Here is a 19760-nt window from a genome sequence, read left to right as displayed (position 1 = left end):
GTTATACTACTTGCATAGCTTGACTAAATCACCACCTTCAATTAGTTACAACCAAGAAAAATTCTTGATTGATATTACTATTTATATGGTGTTTGTGACTTTGATCTTCTATGAAGTTCATACGTCAAATGTTAATGGAGAGGCTTTCATTTAACTAAAGACGGACTTGGGGCTGTTTGATCTTGTTTCCAAGATTGTTCTATGGATGTTTCGTGGATTCACTGATCACCTTATGGGCCCAATCACAATCATTATATTTAGTTTAAGGGTCAACTTAACTTTAATGGGTTTACGGGCCTGGTTCAGTGCATGCATGGTGCGTATCACTAGAACAAGTTCGGTTAATGAATTTTACCGGGAGAAAAGTTCTTTCTCAATCAAACTTGACATTGGTCCCAATTTGTATGAGAGGTTTCTGATTAATTTAAAGAACTTCTATTGACACTCCAACTTTTATTTATTACATCCCAATTTATTAAATAATTTATGTCAGGAGAGTAAAGGGGGAATCGGTTTATCATTATTCTATATTCATGTGGGGAATGTCAAAACTAGAAAGAAAAAAAAAAAATTTAAATACAAGTCATACCAAAGTGACATTGAAATTAACATAGTTTCACACATTGATGTGCCCAGAACCGTACAGGCTTCCCAATGAAAAGCATCATCTATGATTTTGAACACATCCACGTCAACAACGTGTGAAATAATATCGATTTCAATGTCACTTCAACATTAAACATGGCATAACTCAACCACACAAAGGTTACCTGATTGCGTGCTTGTTGGCTGCTAGCGAAACTTATTAAGATTCATGAATTTGAATCATTCATTCAATTGGCAATTCGACATGGCCTTAAACTGGTATCAGTGACAGAAATGTTCTTCCTCGTCTGACCTAACTAGGATCCCTTTCTAATGATTGGGACTTTTGATTAATAATTCTCCAGAAAGCGTGACTCCTTCCACATTCTTGAACAGGTTTTCAGCGAGGACACTCCTTGCCCCCACAATGCCTTGACGACCAAGCCATTCAAATTTTGGATTTAATACATCATAATTTGACATCCTCTGAATCTAGTGATTGGTTGCTGATATGCCCAATTCATATGTGGGTCCAGTGAATCTCATCTTATTTATAATCTTAGTTAGGGACCCACCAAATGAATGGTCCCGATTAATAATTTAACGATTCAATGCCGGAATTAAGTGATGCTGAGCCTAAATAAACTTAATTTTGCATATGTACTATAATAGGCAAGAAGCAAAAAATGGAAAAATAAATAAAACTAAAAAAGAGGTTTTTGAGGCATCTGCTTTAATTTTAGGAATATTTAATGAATTGTGATAATCTGACTTACCCACGTGGCATGTTTAATCGGCACCCTTGATGTGATAGATTTGGGAACGGTAGATCTGCTATTCTCGGGATACAGAACTGCACTTACCTATTAAAAAAGGTAAGTAGGATTGTCACAACTTATATTTAATATAGTTGTAAATGGCTTACATGTAATCCATAACATTGAGCACAAGAATCATCTGATAGCAAAGTTTGATGATGTTCATCCGAAAAAGGCCACGTGGTAAGTGGTACTCTTGTCCCATTAATCAAATTAATGTTTAAGATGCAAATATTAGTTAAATTGATGATTTATATTCGTTTGATCTAAATCTAAATTGTAAAAAAGTAAATAAAAAAAACGTCTTAATTTTCTAGAAATGCATACGTAGGTCGTCAAACATTGAAGGGGTCAATGGGCCCAAAGATTAATCTCCCTTATTCTTACACTAATCCAAGTCCATTGAGCCAGTGAGTTTTTGGTTCACATCCACCATCTACTGGTCAACTGAACGGCCGAGATGGGATGATATACCTAGGGATCCCTAGCAAACCTTTCTTCTCTTCCCATCTTTGCCGTTTGTTGGACTTTGTGTGTCCAACGTGGTTTGATCTTATAAAAGTCAATGGTAAATCTGCCCAGGTGAGACGAAACATCCATAAAATGAAAGTCCGGGATTTTATGCAATAAATGTGGAGGGACTTTTTTCTAATTAATCCCTAAGTTTTGGATGGTCTTTTAATAATCCATTAAGTAAATTCTTCTTTTTTTAACAATCCCTCTCCCTCATCTCCCATATTTCTCAGGATTGAATGCTTTAACCTTTTAAACTCATTGTTTTCGTAAGAAAAGTTTGGATTTGTGATATTTCAATCGAGTTTCGGAGACTTCATTATATCCGAAAGGATTTAAGAAGTAAGAAGAAGTCATTTTTAAAGATTTTTTTCAAATATTTTAAAGATGTATATAAAAAGTTAATAGTTTTTCACTTTTTTTTTTTTTTTTTTTAACGAAAATCCACCAAGAATGGTTCTTTTGGGTTGAAATCATCTAAATAAGTCATTATCTCAAGTTTTTAATCAATCTTTCCATGTATTTTAATCGAAAAAATTCAAAAATTGAAAATGAGTGAACTTTACTAGTGTCAAGTTTACCAATTTTTATTTAAAAGGTGGTGAACTTGACAGTATATTAAAAAGTATCAAGTTCGATAGTAAATAAAAAGTAAGGAACTCGACAGTAAATAGTGATGAGTTCGACAGTAAAAAGTGTGAACTTGACAGTAAATAAAAGCATCTAATTTGCCAATAAATAAAAGTGGTGAGTTCGACAGAAAAAATTGTGAACTCAACACTAATAAAAAGTGTCGAGTTCGACAATAAATAAAAAGCGGTGAACTCTACAATAAATAAAAAAACGGTGAGTTTGCCAATAATAAGGGGCCATTTTGAAAAGAAAAATTTACTAATTATCCTATCAAGCTACTGTAAAGGGTCCTTTAAGTAATATTCCCTTTTCTTTAATCTTAACTAACCCAACGTCCCCACTAATTCAATTCTTTGATTGGAAGAAGTCCAACAAATCCTTAAAGGAAAAAAAGGTTCAAACTTCAAAGGCCCTTTCAATGGGGCAAAGCAAAGGTCTTCTCTTAGACTCCACAAAAATATGAAATACTTGTAATAAGGTGACCATGACCGGGTCATGGTACTGACGCAATTTCTTCCTTCTACCGTGTAAAAGACACACTAAATGCTTGGAGTGTTAATTTCCAAGTTTTTTCTACGAAGTAGCGTAAAGTGAAGCTTGTCTTTCCCCATTTAAATTTGCTCAACTTCATTCAAATTAAATCAAAGCTTGAAGACAAGTTAGAACCCAAAACCATGGATGAAACCTTGTCTCTAATCATTCATGCTTGCAAGTTAGCTAAAGATCTTGAATCAAATCTCCCAAACTTATCGAACCAACCCAATGTTCTTTCAAATTCTTGTGATGAAATAATGGGTACCTTCAAGAAAGCAATCCAGCGATTGAACTCCAACAACCCATCATCTTCTTATCAACCCGTGGAACCTCGGCCGCTAGATCATGATGGAAACGTGCAAGAATGGTTGAAATCTAATTACATGCGTACCATAGATCATCTACAGTCCCAATTCAGCAATGAGGATAACATGGAGACATTAATGGAGTTGGGGTCGGAAACATCGCCGACTACTATGTCGTCTTGTGCAACGATCCTTGAATCGGGTACTGGAAAAGATACGGCGGGTTCTACACCTTCGAGGCCGGAAAGGTCAGATTCCGGTAAAAGTCCGATGGCTCAAAGACCCCGAAGGAGGTGATATTAACTATAACTTACAAGCTGGTTTCTTTGTATAAATTAAAGTAAACAGCTGAAATATTAACAATAGGGGAGGAAGGTAGTTAATTATGGTGATACTAACGGCTGTATATATGTTGTCAGGAAGGATTGTGTAAACACACGTATCGAGAGGGTACCTATCCCACGTATGGGAAATACAGAGATTCCACCGGAGGACGGATTCACTTGGAGAAAATATGGCCAAAAAGAGATACTTGGATCAAAATTTCCAAGGTAAATTAATTTTCTATTTTTTTTCAAGTAAATTAGGTAGGTATATGGTCTTGTCAATCAAGACTATATGATTGGTATTTACTATTTAATAGATGTTATGGGATTGTTGACCAAAAGTCAGCTTGACCCGTTGACTTAAATTCAACAACCCAACAAATCATATCTTAAATTAAATAATTCATGCCACTAAGTCATTATCATTACTTTACTCTAGGTAATATTTTTTTGAGTTGTGTTGGAGTGACCTCAAGATTGGATCTCATATTGCACATCTTGGAGTGAAACTGGATGGGAATCATAGATGCTTTTTCACTCGTGTCCTAAGGAAAAGCATCTATGGTTCCCATACACTTTCACGTTAGGGTGTGCGATGTGAGTTTCAATCTTGAGGTCACTTCAGCATTATTCTATTTTTTTATTATTTTTTTAAAACATAATTATCATTGCAGGAGCTATTATAGGTGCACCCACAAGAACTTATTCGGATGCGATGCAAAGAAGTATGTCCAGCGAGTCGACAAGGATCCTAACATGTTCGAAATCACTTACTTTAACAATCACGCTTGCCTCAAGTCATTCACGGCCCCGTCCGCTTATCATCCTGCTGATCCAAAGCAAACAATACTGCCACCACCACCACTACTTCCTACTTCATGTTCACCAAGTAGATGGTTGCACATGGGCACAGAGCCTATGAAAGGAGAAGACATGAATACCACTACGGATTTACAATTGCAAATGTACCCGACCCTTAACTTGGGTTGTAATGAAAGTAGCATGGCCATTGATAGAGATAGATCAGAGGAGGGAGATACGAGAGAAGCTGATTTTCCAGTAGCGGAATTTGCAGATGTCATGTTTAATTCGGGGAACAATAACAGTGACATGGATTCCATCTTTCCCTCAAAGCAAGAAAAATAGGAATCAAGAAGCATATTGAGCAAGCTAACTAGTAGGGATTCTAGTTATTGATCTGAATGATTCAATTTGTGGGGAACCTATTATCTATTGGGCTAGAAGGTAGCGCTAGATGAGGATGGTGCATCTGATTGCATCATCATATATATAAATTTTCTCGGGATATATTATTGATTGAGCCTAATAATTGAACTAGCAATTTTTAATATTTTTTATGGACTTGCAGTATATCAATAAAGTAAATTTCACGATGCTTCTTTATGATAAAGTTGGAAATCAATTGGCAATGAGTAGAGAGGTTTAAGAACTTATAAGGAGAGAGACAAGGCAATGAGTGTCCGATGTGGGACTAAACTCAATGCATCCCCGCATGTGTGGGCCAAATTGAGGCAAAGCACGTGGAGATATGAACTGGGTGACGTGGAGAAGAGAAAAGTCGCTTTGATACCATGATAAATTTTAGGATCCGACTCAAAACCAACTGACAATGAGTGGAGACACCTAGGAACTTATAAGGAAAAAAGACAAGGCAATGAGTATCTCATGTGGGACTAAACTCAACACTTTATACAGTTAGGATTGAGAGATTTAATTAAGTCACACAATTTGCTTTGTAACAACTACAGAACTAGCCGTATTCTCAAATATACCTAAGTTTATAGGGACAAAATAGCACAATAAGAAAATTTTCTTTCTAATTAGTGTCAAGCCTAATCTCATCAAGGATTATACTGCTGTTCTTCCTAGCTAGCTACCCTTTCGGTTGGGGACATAGACATACAATAATAATCTCTATTTTTTTTATTTTTTTCTTTCCAATTTGATTCTTTTGTGATGTAAAGCAAGTTGATAACCAATTCCTAAAATAATAACATGAGCATTCAAAAACATTAACAAGGTCACAAAGATTGAAAGAGAATAATTATTGAAACTTATTCGCATGCAAAGAATGAAGGACACAGATGGATCGTTTAGGGCTGGGTCCCTTGGGGACAAGTGCTTCAAGGCATTCTTCTTGATGATTTATCATGTAATTATCTTAGATCAAAGTGATTAATAATAATAATGATGCAGCCATAGTTGCACGTATAATCAATTATTGCCTCATCCATGAACTTAAAGCAATCAAAGAAGCTAGGGTTAGAACTGGTATCCAAGCATTGTTGTTTAAATTAAACCTCTGATTCTCAGATTGCTATCCAATGCATAAGAGCTACACAAAGAATCTCATCAGGGACATCAAGACTTCCTCCTAGCTAGAGTAGTATATATATGTTGTATCATCAGAGATGATTCTGTTGGGAAATCTGATGTTAGAATGTAAGTAACTTTTTATTAATCAAGCTGGTTGGGGTCCGCTTAAATCTTTGATTACCTTCCAAAAAAACAAAAAACAAAAAACAAAAAATGTGGGCAAAGATAAGCAAGAAAGAGCATAATAAAAAATAAAAAAAAGGTTCATAATTTAATGGGCAGCAAGGCCAAATTTAATTAGGCCCCATAAGAATCAAGGAATTTATTATCTTCTATATATTTAGGAAAAATTAGAAGGTGAAAGGATTAAGTAATGAGTCATGATTTTTTTATCCCCATAAATATGTACAGCTGTGTATCCCGAGGAAATAATCTATGATTCTAACACATGCCATGTCCCGGGGGGGGGAAGTATGGGTCATGTGTCAGAGCGATTTTCTGAACCCCCCCCCCCCCCCCCTCTCCCCCCTTCTGATATGCGCCCCCATACACTCCCCCAGCATTGCATGGGCTAGAATCATAGATTTTACATCCCCTTAAATATTGCAGTTGTGTATCCTGAGGAAAAGAATCTATGGTTCTAACACATACCACGTCAGTCAGGAGAAGTATGGTAGCGTGTGTGATGGGGGCATTAGAAAATCATTATTCATCTTTTTATTACTTTTAGTAGGTGATTAGGACTATACTGTTGTATTTGAACAAAAGGAATGGGGTGGCGGAACAGCCATGGACGTAGCTAGTAACGTGAATTATTTAATATTGAATGTAATAAGAAATAATAACAGCATGCCTTATGCAACTTCTCTCCTCAGATTTCATGTGATGTCAACCTTTTCTTCTCTTTAAAGCTTGACACTCTGTGCAATTGAAGGTTGAGTTAAAAAAAAGAACACTGGCGCAGTACTTCCACCATCCCTCTTCTTTGTTCTTTTAGAAAAGTAGAACTCTACTCTCTCTTTTCCCTGACTTTTCTTGGTTCTTAGACGTTTGTTAGAACCATAATGCACTGATGTAGTAGCATATAGAGAACAATAGATTTTTTCCTCAAGGTACAAAGAAAAAATAAATAAATCTATGATTCTCTATGCATTGCCATGTCATCGCATTGTTGAAGGAAATCAATTCAACATTTTTCTTAAATAATAATTAATTGAATCAATAATTTATTAATATCAATTAAAATTAGGCTGAATTATTATTTCGTGAGCTGAAAATGAGTTATTTATGATTTTAGTAATCAAAACGTGAACAATCACATTTTCGTTAAAAAATATTCAAAACAAACTATTTCACAGATTTAAAATGTTAATTTCACAAGTTTAAAATGAAATTATCACTTTAAACCTGTAAAATAGTCACTTTAAACTACTGAGAAATGACATAAATACTTTTTTCCAATATTTTCCTTAGTTTTTATCTTGAGTCAATTCAATATTTTTCGTAGTTTTTTTTATTTTATTTTATATATCTTAGGCCCTAATCCTTTTTAGGGAAGTTTTAAGAGAATTTTCCTCAAAGAAATTTGTTTAAAACATTTCTCTTTTAGAAAATGTTAATATGAGCTGTTCTAAACTGACTTCCCTAGTAACTGTGTTAAACATTTTGCTTACATGGCAATATATAGAGAATTCATAAATTATTTTCCTCTAGATCCAAGAAAGTAAAAATGTCTATGGTTCTCTACCACGTTAGCATGGTGTTGAACGCAGTGTCCAAAGAAGTCACCTCAGCATTCACTCTTTAAAATATTTAAAAATTAGAAAATAATGTTAAAAAATAAGTGATTGAGAGTTGATATAAGGCCACCATGTTTAGTAAATGTTTAAGATTCTCTTGTGTTCACTTTTCAATCCAATGAAATTGCCTCATTGACTTTATCTACCTTTCTGTTAAAATGACCTAAATGCCCTCATTCTTCTACCTTTCTCACGTGAAAGCCCCTAGATTTTCTTCTCACAAACCTGTCATAGGATACAATTTCTTAACCCGATTTTTGATTTGAAGATCCAATCTCCTTCACCCATCAAACTTTTGTGTGTGTGTGTGTGTGTGTGTGTGTGTGGGAAGAATGTTAACTTTGAATGATTAATCTTACAAACATATTTAGTCAGATTATAGTTTTTCTTGGGTTAAATTATAGAATGTTAATTTCAATGAATTAATCATGTATTTTGCCAATCATTCAAAATCAACTATATGTCAAAAACATATCGATTTAACCAAAATTAAATAGATACCTACTACCTACCTTTTTAAGATGCATTAAATGTACCTCTAAAACTTATTCTACAATTCAAAATGCCTTAAAAAAATCCCTACCTAAATTACCTTGAAATACTTATTTCCTAGGTGTTTTAAATGCATCTTACGTTAACAAAACCCCTCAACTAATGGAACAACATGTTTAAAATTTTAAAGCTTGACTTGGTTCAATGGTTTGACAGTTTCAAAGCACGAGACAGGTTATCTCAAACCGCGTTCTTATTGAGAGAGGGCGACGCAAACCAAGGAGTGGCCAAAAATGATTGTGAAGTTGACTATATATGTCATCGTCAACCTTTAAAAATAAAATTTCTTGGAATCTTCCCGTTGAGTTCCTTTGGCTGATTTTATTTTACCTTACATTTATATTAGTTAGTTATTGTGTTCATGTTTTCTTTTAAGGTAGCTTCCTTTAGTCGTAGTTGATGATGTTACGCATGCATGTCCCATGAGAGAAACATGAGCAGAGACACTATCACACTAAGATAAATAAATTTATTTATCTCATTGAATTTCTTTACCTACTCAATCAACACACCTTCATGTATCTGATGGGATGATGATTTCATCATGACTTATTTAAATTGACCAAATAGTTTATGAGGCTTGTGTGGGAAACCGGCATTCCAATTTCCAAATGGGGAACATGGGTGGTGATTAAACTTTAAAATGGGTAGGATTATTTGGTGATTTTAAACCATGATATTTGGATACATTTCTTATGTATAACTCGTCTAATCGAGTTGTTTGCAAATTGAATCAATTTGATGTTAAATTTGACAAAAATTTAATGAATTTAGTTATTTTTTTTAAGGAAAATACTAATGTCAAAAATCTCGAGAGAATGTTAGTGTTCTCTACCACATTCTTTTTTTAATAATACTTTTGTCCATATTGTCTTTTAGTAAAAAAAGATAAAAGTATGTTAGTCTTTTACACAATAAATACTAGAGTCGTGCTGGATTTCTAACATTTTAATGTGGTGATGCACACATGATCATAAATGCTTTCCTAAATACTAAAGATATTTTAAAGAGTCATGTTGAGGTGACACAGGATTTTTGTGATTCTCACAAGTCTGACATGGACATGCATACATAACCATAGATGCTTTTTACTCGAATCGCGAGAAAACACATCTATGGTTATGTGCTCATCTCACGTCAGACTTGTGAGAATCGCAATAAATATTTTTTTATCATTTCAGTATTTTTTTATTTTATATGTCTTCTTTGTAATAAATGTTTTGACAATCAATATTATTATAATAAATGCATTTATTAAGAATATAATAATTATTATGTAAAAAGACAAATATATCTTTTTCTTTTTCATTAAAAAAGAATGGACATGAGTATTATTGAAAAAAGAATGTGATGGATAATGCTAATATCCCCCACAAAATCTTGATCGATAGCATTTCCCATTTTTTAAAATTTAAATATTTGTAATACATAAAAATCACATATTAAACTAAGTTATAAATTATTTAAATATAAATTCATTATGAAGTGATTAACTTGTTCAAGATGAGATGACGAGGTCTATGTGGTGTCAAGAAGACAAGATACACTGCCAAATATGAAATAATGACCAACTGTTTGATTGAAATCTTCTTAGATTTTTTTTCTTTGAGAGTGAGACCTTCAAGGTGCGTGTTTTCTTTTTGTTCCCAATTCAATTTCTTTGTAAGTTCTTGAAAGTATCTAAGGAAATTGTTGAGAAATTACATTGTTTCCCCCACAGCGAACAACACGTTATTCTTTCTCCAATTGTTCTCTAAGGAAGGTGCATGGAAATCTCTCTAGTTAATTTTCTATCAGACTTTCTCAAACTACCTATGATGGACCACACAAATATATATATAAAAAAAATCAAATTTGATGGGGAATACACACAGAAATCGTCAACCAAAAAAGTTTGAATTAATCAATGAAAAACGGTTCAATCAAACGGCAAATAGTTGATGGTGCTAATTTTAAATGTGGGCCCAGCTTTCATGAATATAAAGAGAATGTGTTGCCTTTAGGGATATCTTTATCAAAGGCTTCTCTAAAGATCTTTTATATATTGCCACACCAACTTGTCATTTTAATATACCTTGATGAAATTATATATATGTTCACATAAAAAATAAATAAATAAATAATATCAAACATATCTATCACCTAAATTCTTTTCTTTTAAGGGTAAGATCCTAAAAGATTTTTTTTTTCTTTCTTTCTCATGTATGACATCACCTTTTAAATCCCTTTTCTCCTTTTCCTTTAAAGAAAATATTTTATAATGCTCTTTTTTTCCCTCTAAAAAGTAAAGAAAGTTTTAAATTTTTTTAATTTTATTTTGTGTTTGATGATAAAATAAAAAATAAAAAGAGTCATATGGGAGTGACCTCAATATTGAATATCATATCTCACGTCTTGACTTAAAAGTGAAAAAAAATCATAGATGATTTTTCACTTGTATATCGAGGAAAGCATCTATGATTATTGAGGTCACTCCAACATTATTCTTAAAATAGAAAAAGAATGATTATTTAATTATATGATTGGTGTGTCATAAAAAAAAATTGTACGGTAAAAGAGGATTTTTTTTTTCTTACCTTTATCACTGTTATTTCTCAAGTTGCGAGTTGGAGACAAGCCTGCCATTCCTAATAAATGAAGATTCTTCTTTTGAACCCACAAGAGTAAACTTCTTAAGATTTCTTTCTGGTAAGTTGTATTGGTGCCCACGTGGCAACATGCTTTCATGTGGTTTCCCCTCCAAGTACGTTGTATATAGGTGAGACCCACATCAGGTGATGATAAATCTAATCAAAGAAAAAGAAGAGGTGGAAACCATCTTAGAAATTATAAGATAAGAATTAGAGAGGGATTTGATTATTAGTTAATATTCATTATATGAAAATTGGAAAATTCAACAAAAAAAAATTGACAGGTTAAGGTCCAAAAATTTTAAAAATTGAATTTTGACTGTTTAAAACTATCAAAATTCTAGATATTTTCGGATTTGATGGTTTAGAACTGTCGAATTTCTCTCATCCTTCATTAATTTGACAATTTCGACCTGTCAAAATTTTTTTTTTGATAATGACAAATTTGACGTCAATTCAACCTTTTTGTCCGTCTAATTTTATGAAATTTGATGACTCTAGACCATCAAATTTGGGTTTTTTTACATTGTGATTTCACTCATTTTTTTCAGCAATGGAATCTCTTACATCATTTGTTTTAATATTCTTCTTCATCCAATCAAACCGGAAAAAAAAATATATTATTTTAAAATTCGAAAACTTCGAGTCAACTAAGATAAAATATAAGATTTTATTAATATTTAAAATAAAAATAAAATATTTATTTTTGTATGTATGTGAAAGTAAATTATTCTTCATCATTTTCTATTATTATCTAAATTAATATTCTTTCTTTTCACCATTTCAATGGAGGATTCATTTAAAAAATTCTCCACAATCAAGTGAGATGTTTTTTTTCTTTTTTCTTTTTTGAGATATAAGTGAAAAAGCATATATAATTCCTATGCACTTTCAAATCATCAAAATTCTAGATATTCTTAGATTTCATGGTTTAGAACTGTCGAATTTTTCCTATCCTTCATTAATTTGACAGTTTCGACCTGTCGAAAAAAAATTTGATAATGAAAAATTTGACGCCAATTAAACCTTCTTGTCCGTCTAATTTTATGAAATTTGATGACTCAAGACCATCAAATTTGGATTTCTTCACATTGTGATTTCATTCATTTTTTTCAGCAATGGAATCTCTTGCATCATTTGTTTTAATATTCTTCTTCATCCAATCAAACCGAAAAAAAATATATATTATTTTAAAATTCAAAAACTTCGAGTCAACTAAGATAAAATATAAGATTTTATAAATATTTAAAATAAAAATAAAATATTTTTTATTGGCCAAAAACATTTATTTTTGTATGTATGTGAAAGTAAATTATTCTTCATCCTTTTCTATTATTACCTAAACTAATTCTTTTCTTTCACCATTTCGGTGGAGGATTCATTTAAAAAATTCTCCGACAATCAAGTGAGATGTTTTTTATTTATTTATTATATAAGCATATATAATTCCTATGCACTTTCATGTCAAGATAGCACGACTCATAATCTTAAGCTTGTAATACGATATCACTGATACCGACTAGAGTAACCCCACCAAATTTTAATTGTGGGAAAGTTGTGAATAAGGGTGGTCCCAAAACGAGTGACCCTTACTCGTACAAGACAAACGTGGCTCCACGTGATTGGATACTGTCTTGAGTTTACTTTACAAGAAATAAAAACGTCCTTTTTACCAAGGATGACTAAATGAAGCTTAAACATCGAAGAATTTCAAAATATATAATCAAAGTGTGAATGGTTGTTAGCAAATTCAGAAATTAAAGTGATTTTTCAACCCTCGTGTCGATAAAGAATCTCGAAATATATATATATAAAGCAAAGGAAAAAAAACGAAGGTCATCTTCGTTACATTATCTAATATCATGCATACATTTAAAAGGATGAGGCTTACTATACTTTTCGAAAAATTTCTATTACTTTTTCTTAACCAAGGTTTAGCTAGGCAAGTTAAGGGCATAGGTGTAACTAGCTAGCTGTCCACCTGATTTGAAGTTTTTTCCTTGTAAACCTTTTTCTTACGTATACGAAGGGTCATTTTGAAAGGTGGAGTAAGTAAGACTTGATAATCATTCCTAAAATGAGTTTTAACCCTTCATGATCACCCAAAGACAATTATCACGATCATTAAAAAGCATGACCAGCTATGAATGACCAAGGACTCACAACGATCATGGAATTGAACTAGAGAAAGATGTATCAGAGAAAAATTGATCAAACGAGATTCAAGAAACATAAATTCTATAAATAAGAGAGATTTTCTAATATAATTTTCTAACTTAAGCATCAGAGTTTCTTTGTTAGTTATCACACCGATGTCTAGTGACAAAAAATTACTTGATACTTTTCATTTTTTAAAAGATATTTTTAATCTTCACATAAAGGTTCGTTAGCTTCTATTCATTGTACTTGATTTTTTTGTCATCTTTTTATCATCACTCAATGAACATTTATTATTCATGCTTTTTGGAATATGAATGTTGATAGGTATAATTTGATTAAAATAACACTTAAACTTGACAGGGTAATGAATTTTTTATGTAATGTTTTTTCTAAACATGGGCATGATTTAGTTTTGATTTGTATATTAATATAGTATATGTATCATACATTGTAGTAATCATTTATATCTACAATGTAGAGTATTTTATATTTTTTGTTTTTATACAACTTAGAAATTTTGATAGCGCTAGGATTGTACTTATAACTTGCCTCTTCTTTTCTTTTCTTTTTTTCCTAGTTACAAGGCACTTATAACTTACTTACATATTTGAATTATATGAAAACTAGAAGGTGGCATGTGCAAGCATACATGTATAAAAAAAAAAAAGAGTTTTTTTAATAATTTAAAATATTGATAAAAGGGTTGTTGAAGATTACATAATAAAGAGAGTATTCTTGTAATTTTGTAGATTAACCAACATTATTGTGGGATTACAATTTTCTTGATTTTTGACAAAAATGACCTTTATTATATTGAGAGTAAATATAAAGATAAGGGCTAGAGGTGTCATTAAATACCCATTCAACTAGAAATGAAATCAAAATACTTATTTTCAATACCCAATTAGAATCGAGTCAGGTCTAAAAGGAACCGAACTGAATAGGAATTGAGACCAGTGGGTTTTACCCGATGGGTACCCGAAACATATCTATTTGACCCTTTTTCATATAAAAAATGTTTGAAGATTTGCATACCTTTTAATGTTAATCGATATTACAAAAAAAAAAAAAAATCATGTTTTTATATAAATTATGTATTCTAATTTAAAATGTTTCTATTTCTTATAAGTTTGTTAATAGTAAAAAGATATGAAATTTTGTTTTTTTTTTTTTTTTGAAAGGTTAACAGGATTAAGGTAGACCAGACCAGTTACAATCACAGGAAAATCAAATCGTTAGAATCTTGGGAAAGAAGAGAAATAAGGGGGGGAATGAAGTCACAATCGATCTCCAAATTACCTACATTAGAAAGAGAAGAGGCAAGGAAGTTAGCCACCTTATTTGATTCCCTAAACACATGCACAAATCAAACTTTAAGAAACCTGGGCGAGATGCTCTTAATCAACAAGGTGGTAGAGGGCATCACTGCGCCCTGTGGAGCTGGGATCTCCACGCGATTCTTCTAGCATTTTATCGAGGTAAAACAGATCTTCTTGTCGTTTCTTTTCAGTTTTTTTCTCGATATCTCGTTCATTGTCTGATGCTTTCCTTCTTTCTTTAGATTTTTGTTCATGTATATTTCCCATTCTATCGGCCTACCCGTCGTCATCCGGACGAGGGTTATCCATTGGGGGCCTTTTGGACTACGAGAGATGCCAGGGCTATTAGGAGCAGCCCTAGGAGTGCCCGGGCCCACATTGATCGGTGCCGACTTCGAGATGTGAGTAATCTAACATTTTCCTTTCTGTTTGACCTCGAAGCTATCCATATATGTTATCTGACTATCTCTTTTACAGATATTTTCTGTCACTTTGCGAGACCTCCCCCGTACTGTCAGCAGGAGGCAGGAGGTGAGGAACGCCTATCGGCGTAACACCAGGCGACAGCGCTACCCCTTCTTCATCGGAGAGTAGAGGTACACATTTTACCTAGGGGAACGTCTGTTCTTCCAACATGATGGGAGTCTTCGTATTCCTGTCACTCCACCTGAGCCCATCTCGGGGGTTATGACAGTAGAGGAGTATCTCGCTCAGGCGATGGGCGTAGATGCGGCTGGACTGGTGAGGGCTGGAGACTACCAGGCATGGTTCTGAGAGGCGTCCATTGGGTGCATCATGCCTGCAGTCACTGCCAGAGCTAGGATTACAGAGATCGGAGGGGTACTGCTATAGGAGCATGCTGTTACGGTACGTACTCTGTCATTGCCTTTTTTTCTTTTAGAATTTCTATTTTTTACCGTTCTCATTTAGTCGGTTTTCTTGTTTTCAGGCTGATGATCTTCGTCGTCTTCGAGAGGGCTACGATGTGATTGAGGCCCAAGCGACGAGGGCAGTGGAGATGGAAAATAGGTGGAGGGCCTCTAGGGCCGAGGTGGAGGAACAGGCTACTCGGCTCGAAGAGCAGGAGGCTCGCATAGAGGGCCAAGCAGCTCGCATCCAGGAGCTGGAGCTGGAGACAGCCTTGCGGGAGTCTCACTTCCAGGCTAATATGGTATGTCATTGTTTGCTTCTTTTTCTTATTCATATGTAGACCGTAGCCTACTTTTCATCTGTTCTGATAGATTTTCTTGTGGTCTTCTCAGGATTACTATCGAGGCCGAGACGGAGCAAGCACCTCTGCACGGCCTCCGACACCTCCCAGGGTATGTATTTCCATTTAATTGTCAGTTTCCTTGCATACTGTATATATTTCTGCCTGTATTTGATTTGTTTCTTCGTTTTCAGGCCTCTCCTTCCATTGGCCCTGCTGTCCCTGGCGCTGATCTCGCGGGTACTACGGAGCAGAATGCTGCCCTGGACGCGGAGCTATTCTTCACGGATTCGGAGGGACGACTGCGGATGCACAGTCTACCTTCTTCCGGGGTGTTTGGCTCGGGTGCAATGGCTGGGTCTTCTTCAGGAACTATCCCTGAGACTCAGAGTGCTCGGGACGATGTTCCCCCTTCCATTTGATCTTTGTGTTCCTGCCAGCAAATTAGACATTTTGGAAAGGGTTGAGGGTTTATAGGCTTTGGAGTTTTTAAGGTGTTTGTGGATTTGGAGGTGGAGCGGTGAAAAGTAGATGAAGGGTAGGTATCCCAAGCCTCCTATTTTTTATTTTTTTATTATTTTTTTTGAGATTTTTGCGATCATTGATTCGATCAAAAATGCCACCTGTTGGCAAATCGGGCCTAGGCCCGTTGGAAAATTTTATCGATTTTTTGGATGTAAGTATGGAGTGGTGAGGTTGAACATGTGTCAGATAGGTCACAACCCTTTTTGTAGGTCCCTTAGGCCATTGGGAGGTCTTAGGGGCCTCGGTTCAATCAAATTGCTATTTTTTTATGTTTTGGACTTTAGAGGCCCATCGACCTATCTTGTTCGAAAGTCGGGTATTTCGAATGGAGCAGGGTAGATGGGAGCATGCCGAATCCTTTTGGTGGACCTACTAACCCATTGAGAGGTGTTAGAGGCTTTGGTTTGACAAAAATGTCAGATTTTAATACTTCAGGCTTTCGGGGTCCGTTGGCCAAATTTATCGGAAAATCACTATTTTTGGGCCCTTTCGAGTGAGGACCCGTTCAAATTGGGTATCTACACCTTTATCACATCCTAATTAAATATTAAAACACACTCTTCAAAATAAGCAAGGTTTGGTTCAGATTATCATCTCCACATTACAAAGCATTATAACATTACTAGTTAAAACAATTTTGGTAGTTGTTTACAATTTTAAGAAAGAAAAAACAAATGAGAGCTTTTAATCTCAATCATTTACTTATTTTATTTTAATTGGAGTGTAATAAGTAAAAGTTAAGGTACCAATAACAGCTATCTTAATTTATCACAGGTGTAAGCCTCCTTCGATCATTTTGTGCAATTTTTATATTTGCAAGTCGTGATTTTATGACTCCCCATCTACTCTCCTAACGAGGCATGTGCATTTGTGTACCCCAAGGAAAAAAAAATCTATGGTTCTATGCACATGTCACGTCAGGAGAGTAAAGGGGGAATCAGTTTATCATTATTCTATATTCATGTAGGGAATGTCAAAACTAGAAAGAAAAAAAAAAAATAATTAAAATACAAGTAGAACTAAAGTGACATTGAAATTAACATCGTTTCACACATTGGTGTGCCCATAACCAGATAGGCTTCCCAATGAAAAGCATCATCTATGATTTTAAACACATTCACATCAACAATGTGTGAAACAATATCAATTTCAATGTCACTTCAACATTAAACATGGCATAACTCAACCACACAAAGGTTACGTGATTGCGTGCTTGTTGGCTGCTAGCACAACTAATTAAGATTCATGAATTTGAATCATTCATTAAATGGGCATTTCGACATGACCTTAAACTGGTATCAGCGACATAAATGTTCTTCCTCGTCAGACCTAACTAGGATCCCTTTTTCTATGATTGGGACTTTTGATTAATAATTCTCCAGAAAGCGTGACTCCTTCCATATTCTTGAACAGGTTTTTAGCGAGGAAACTCCTTGCCCACACAATGCCTTGATGACCAAGCCATTCAAATTTTGGATTTAATACATCATAATTTGACATCCTCTGAATCTAGTGATTGGTTGCTGATATGCCCAATTCATATGTGGGTCCAATGAATCTCATCTTATTTATAATCTTAGTTAGGGACCCACCAAATGAATGGTCCCGATTAATAATTTAACGATTCAATGCCGGAATTAAGTGATGCTGAGCCTAAATAAACTTAATTTTGCATATGTATTATAATAGGCAAGAAGTAAAAAATGGACCTTGAAAAATAAATAAAACTTAAAAAGAGGTTTTTGAGGCATCTGCTTTGATTGTGATAATTGACTTACCCATGTGGCATATTTAATCGATACCCTTGATGTGATAGATTTGGAAACAGTAGATCTGCTCTTCTCGAGATACAGAACTGCACTTATCTATTAAAAAAGGTAAGTTAGATTATCACGACTTATATTTAATTTAGTTCTAAATGGCTTACACATAATCCATAACATTGAGCACAAGAATCATCTGATAGCAAAGTTTGATGATTATCCTTCCGAAAAAGGCCACGTGGTAGGTGGTACTCTTGTCCCATTAATCAAATTAATGTTTAAGATGCAAATATTAGTTAAATTGATGATTTATATTCGTTTGAACTAAATTGTAAAAAAGTAACTAAAAAAAAAGTCTTAATTTTCTAGAAATGCATACGCAGGTCGTCAAACATTGAAGGGGTCAATGGGCCCAAAGATTAATCTCCCTTATTCTTACACTAATCCAAGTCCATTGAACCAGTGAGTTTTTGGTTCACATCCACCATCTACTGGTCAACTGAACGGCCGAGATGGGATGATATACCTAGGGATCCCTAGAAAACCTTTCTTCTCTTCTCATCTTTGCCGTTTGTTGGACTTTGAGTGTCCAACGTGGTTTGATCTTATAAAAGTCAATGGTAAATCTGCCCAGTTGAGACGAAACATCCATAAAATGAAAGTCCGGGATCTTATGCAATAAATGTGGAGGGACTTCTTTCTAAATAATCCCTAAGTTTTGGATGGTCTCTTAATAATCCATTAAGTAAATTCTTCTTTTTTCAAAAATCCCTCCCCCTCATCTCCCATATTTCTCAGGATTGAATGCTTTAACCTTTTAAACTCGTTGTTTTTGTAAGAAAAGTTTGGATTTGTGATATTTCAATTGAGTTTCGGAGACTTTATTATATCCGAAAGGATTTAAGAAGTAAGAAGAAGTCATTTTAAAGGATTTTTTCAAATATTTTAAAGATGTATATAAAAAATTAGTAGTTTTTCACTTTTTTATTTTTTATTTTTTTTATTTTTTATTTATGAAAATCCATCAAGGATGATTCTTTTGGGTTGAAGTCATCTAAATAAGTTATTATCTCAAGTTTTTAGTCAATTTTTCCATGTATTTTTATCGAAAAAACTCAAAAATTGAAAATGAGTGAATTTTACTAGTGTCAAGTTCACCAATTTTTATTTTAAAGGTGGTGAACTTGACAGTAAATAAAAAATAGGGAACTCGACAGTAAATAGTGATGAGTTTGACAGTAAAAAGTATGAACTTGACAATACATAATAGCGTCTAGTTCGACAATAAATAAAAGTGGTGAACTTAACAATAAATAGTGGAGAGTTTGATAGAAAAAATTGTGAACTCAACACTAATAAAAAGTGTCGAGTTCGACAATAAATAAGAAGTGGTGAACTCTATAGTAAATGAAAAAACGGTGAGCTCGCCAATAACAAGGGACCATTTTCAAAAGAAAATTTTACGAACGGTCCTATATTCCCTTTTCTTTAATCTTAACTAACCCAACGTCCCCACTAATTCAATTCTTTGATTGGAAGAAGTCCAACAAATCCTTAAAGGAAAAAAAGGTTCAAACTTCAAAGGCCCTTTCAATGGGGCAAAGCAAAGGTCTTCTCTTAGACTCCACAAAAATATGAAATACTTGTAATAAGGTGACCATGACCGGGTCATGGTACTGACGCAATTTCTTCCTTCTACCGTGTAAAAGACACACTAAATGCTTGGAGTGTTAATTTCCAAGTTTTTTCTA

The 19760-nt window shown here is 34.0% G+C and overlaps 1 protein-coding gene across 1 annotated transcript; it reads left to right on the top strand.

The window, feature by feature from the left end:
* The first annotated feature begins 3134 nt into the window (after positions 1–3134).
* On the top strand, positions 3135–5514 carry LOC147399349 (WRKY transcription factor 55-like). The gene is made up of 3 exons (XM_086444660.1): positions 3135–3681; positions 3808–3939; positions 4389–5514. The coding sequence occupies exons 1-3, from the start codon at positions 3224–3226 to the stop codon at positions 4858–4860; spliced, it is 1062 nt and encodes a 353-aa protein (XP_086300786.1). The 5' UTR covers positions 3135–3223; the 3' UTR covers positions 4861–5514.
* The last annotated feature ends 14246 nt before the right edge of the window (positions 5515–19760 follow it).

Source organism: Akebia trifoliata, chromosome 6, assembly GCF_017979445.1.
Source record: "Akebia trifoliata isolate Shusen 1 chromosome 6, ASM1797944v1, whole genome shotgun sequence".
NCBI classification, from domain to species: Eukaryota; Viridiplantae; Streptophyta; class Magnoliopsida; order Ranunculales; family Lardizabalaceae; genus Akebia; species Akebia trifoliata.
Note: the sequence above shows the minus strand (reverse complement) of the source record. Positions and strands in the feature narration are given on the sequence as shown.

Coding starts and splice junctions, on each gene's coding strand:
- LOC147399349 (XM_086444660.1), top strand. CDS start 3,224: ATGGATGAAACCTTGTCTCTAATCATTCATGCTTGCAAGTTAGCTAAA. Junction 3,682..3,807: donor GCTCAAAGACCCCGAAGGAG/GTGATATTAACT, acceptor ATATGTTGTCAG/GAAGGATTGTGTAAACACAC. Junction 3,940..4,388: donor CTTGGATCAAAATTTCCAAG/GTAAATTAATTT, acceptor TTATCATTGCAG/GAGCTATTATAGGTGCACCC.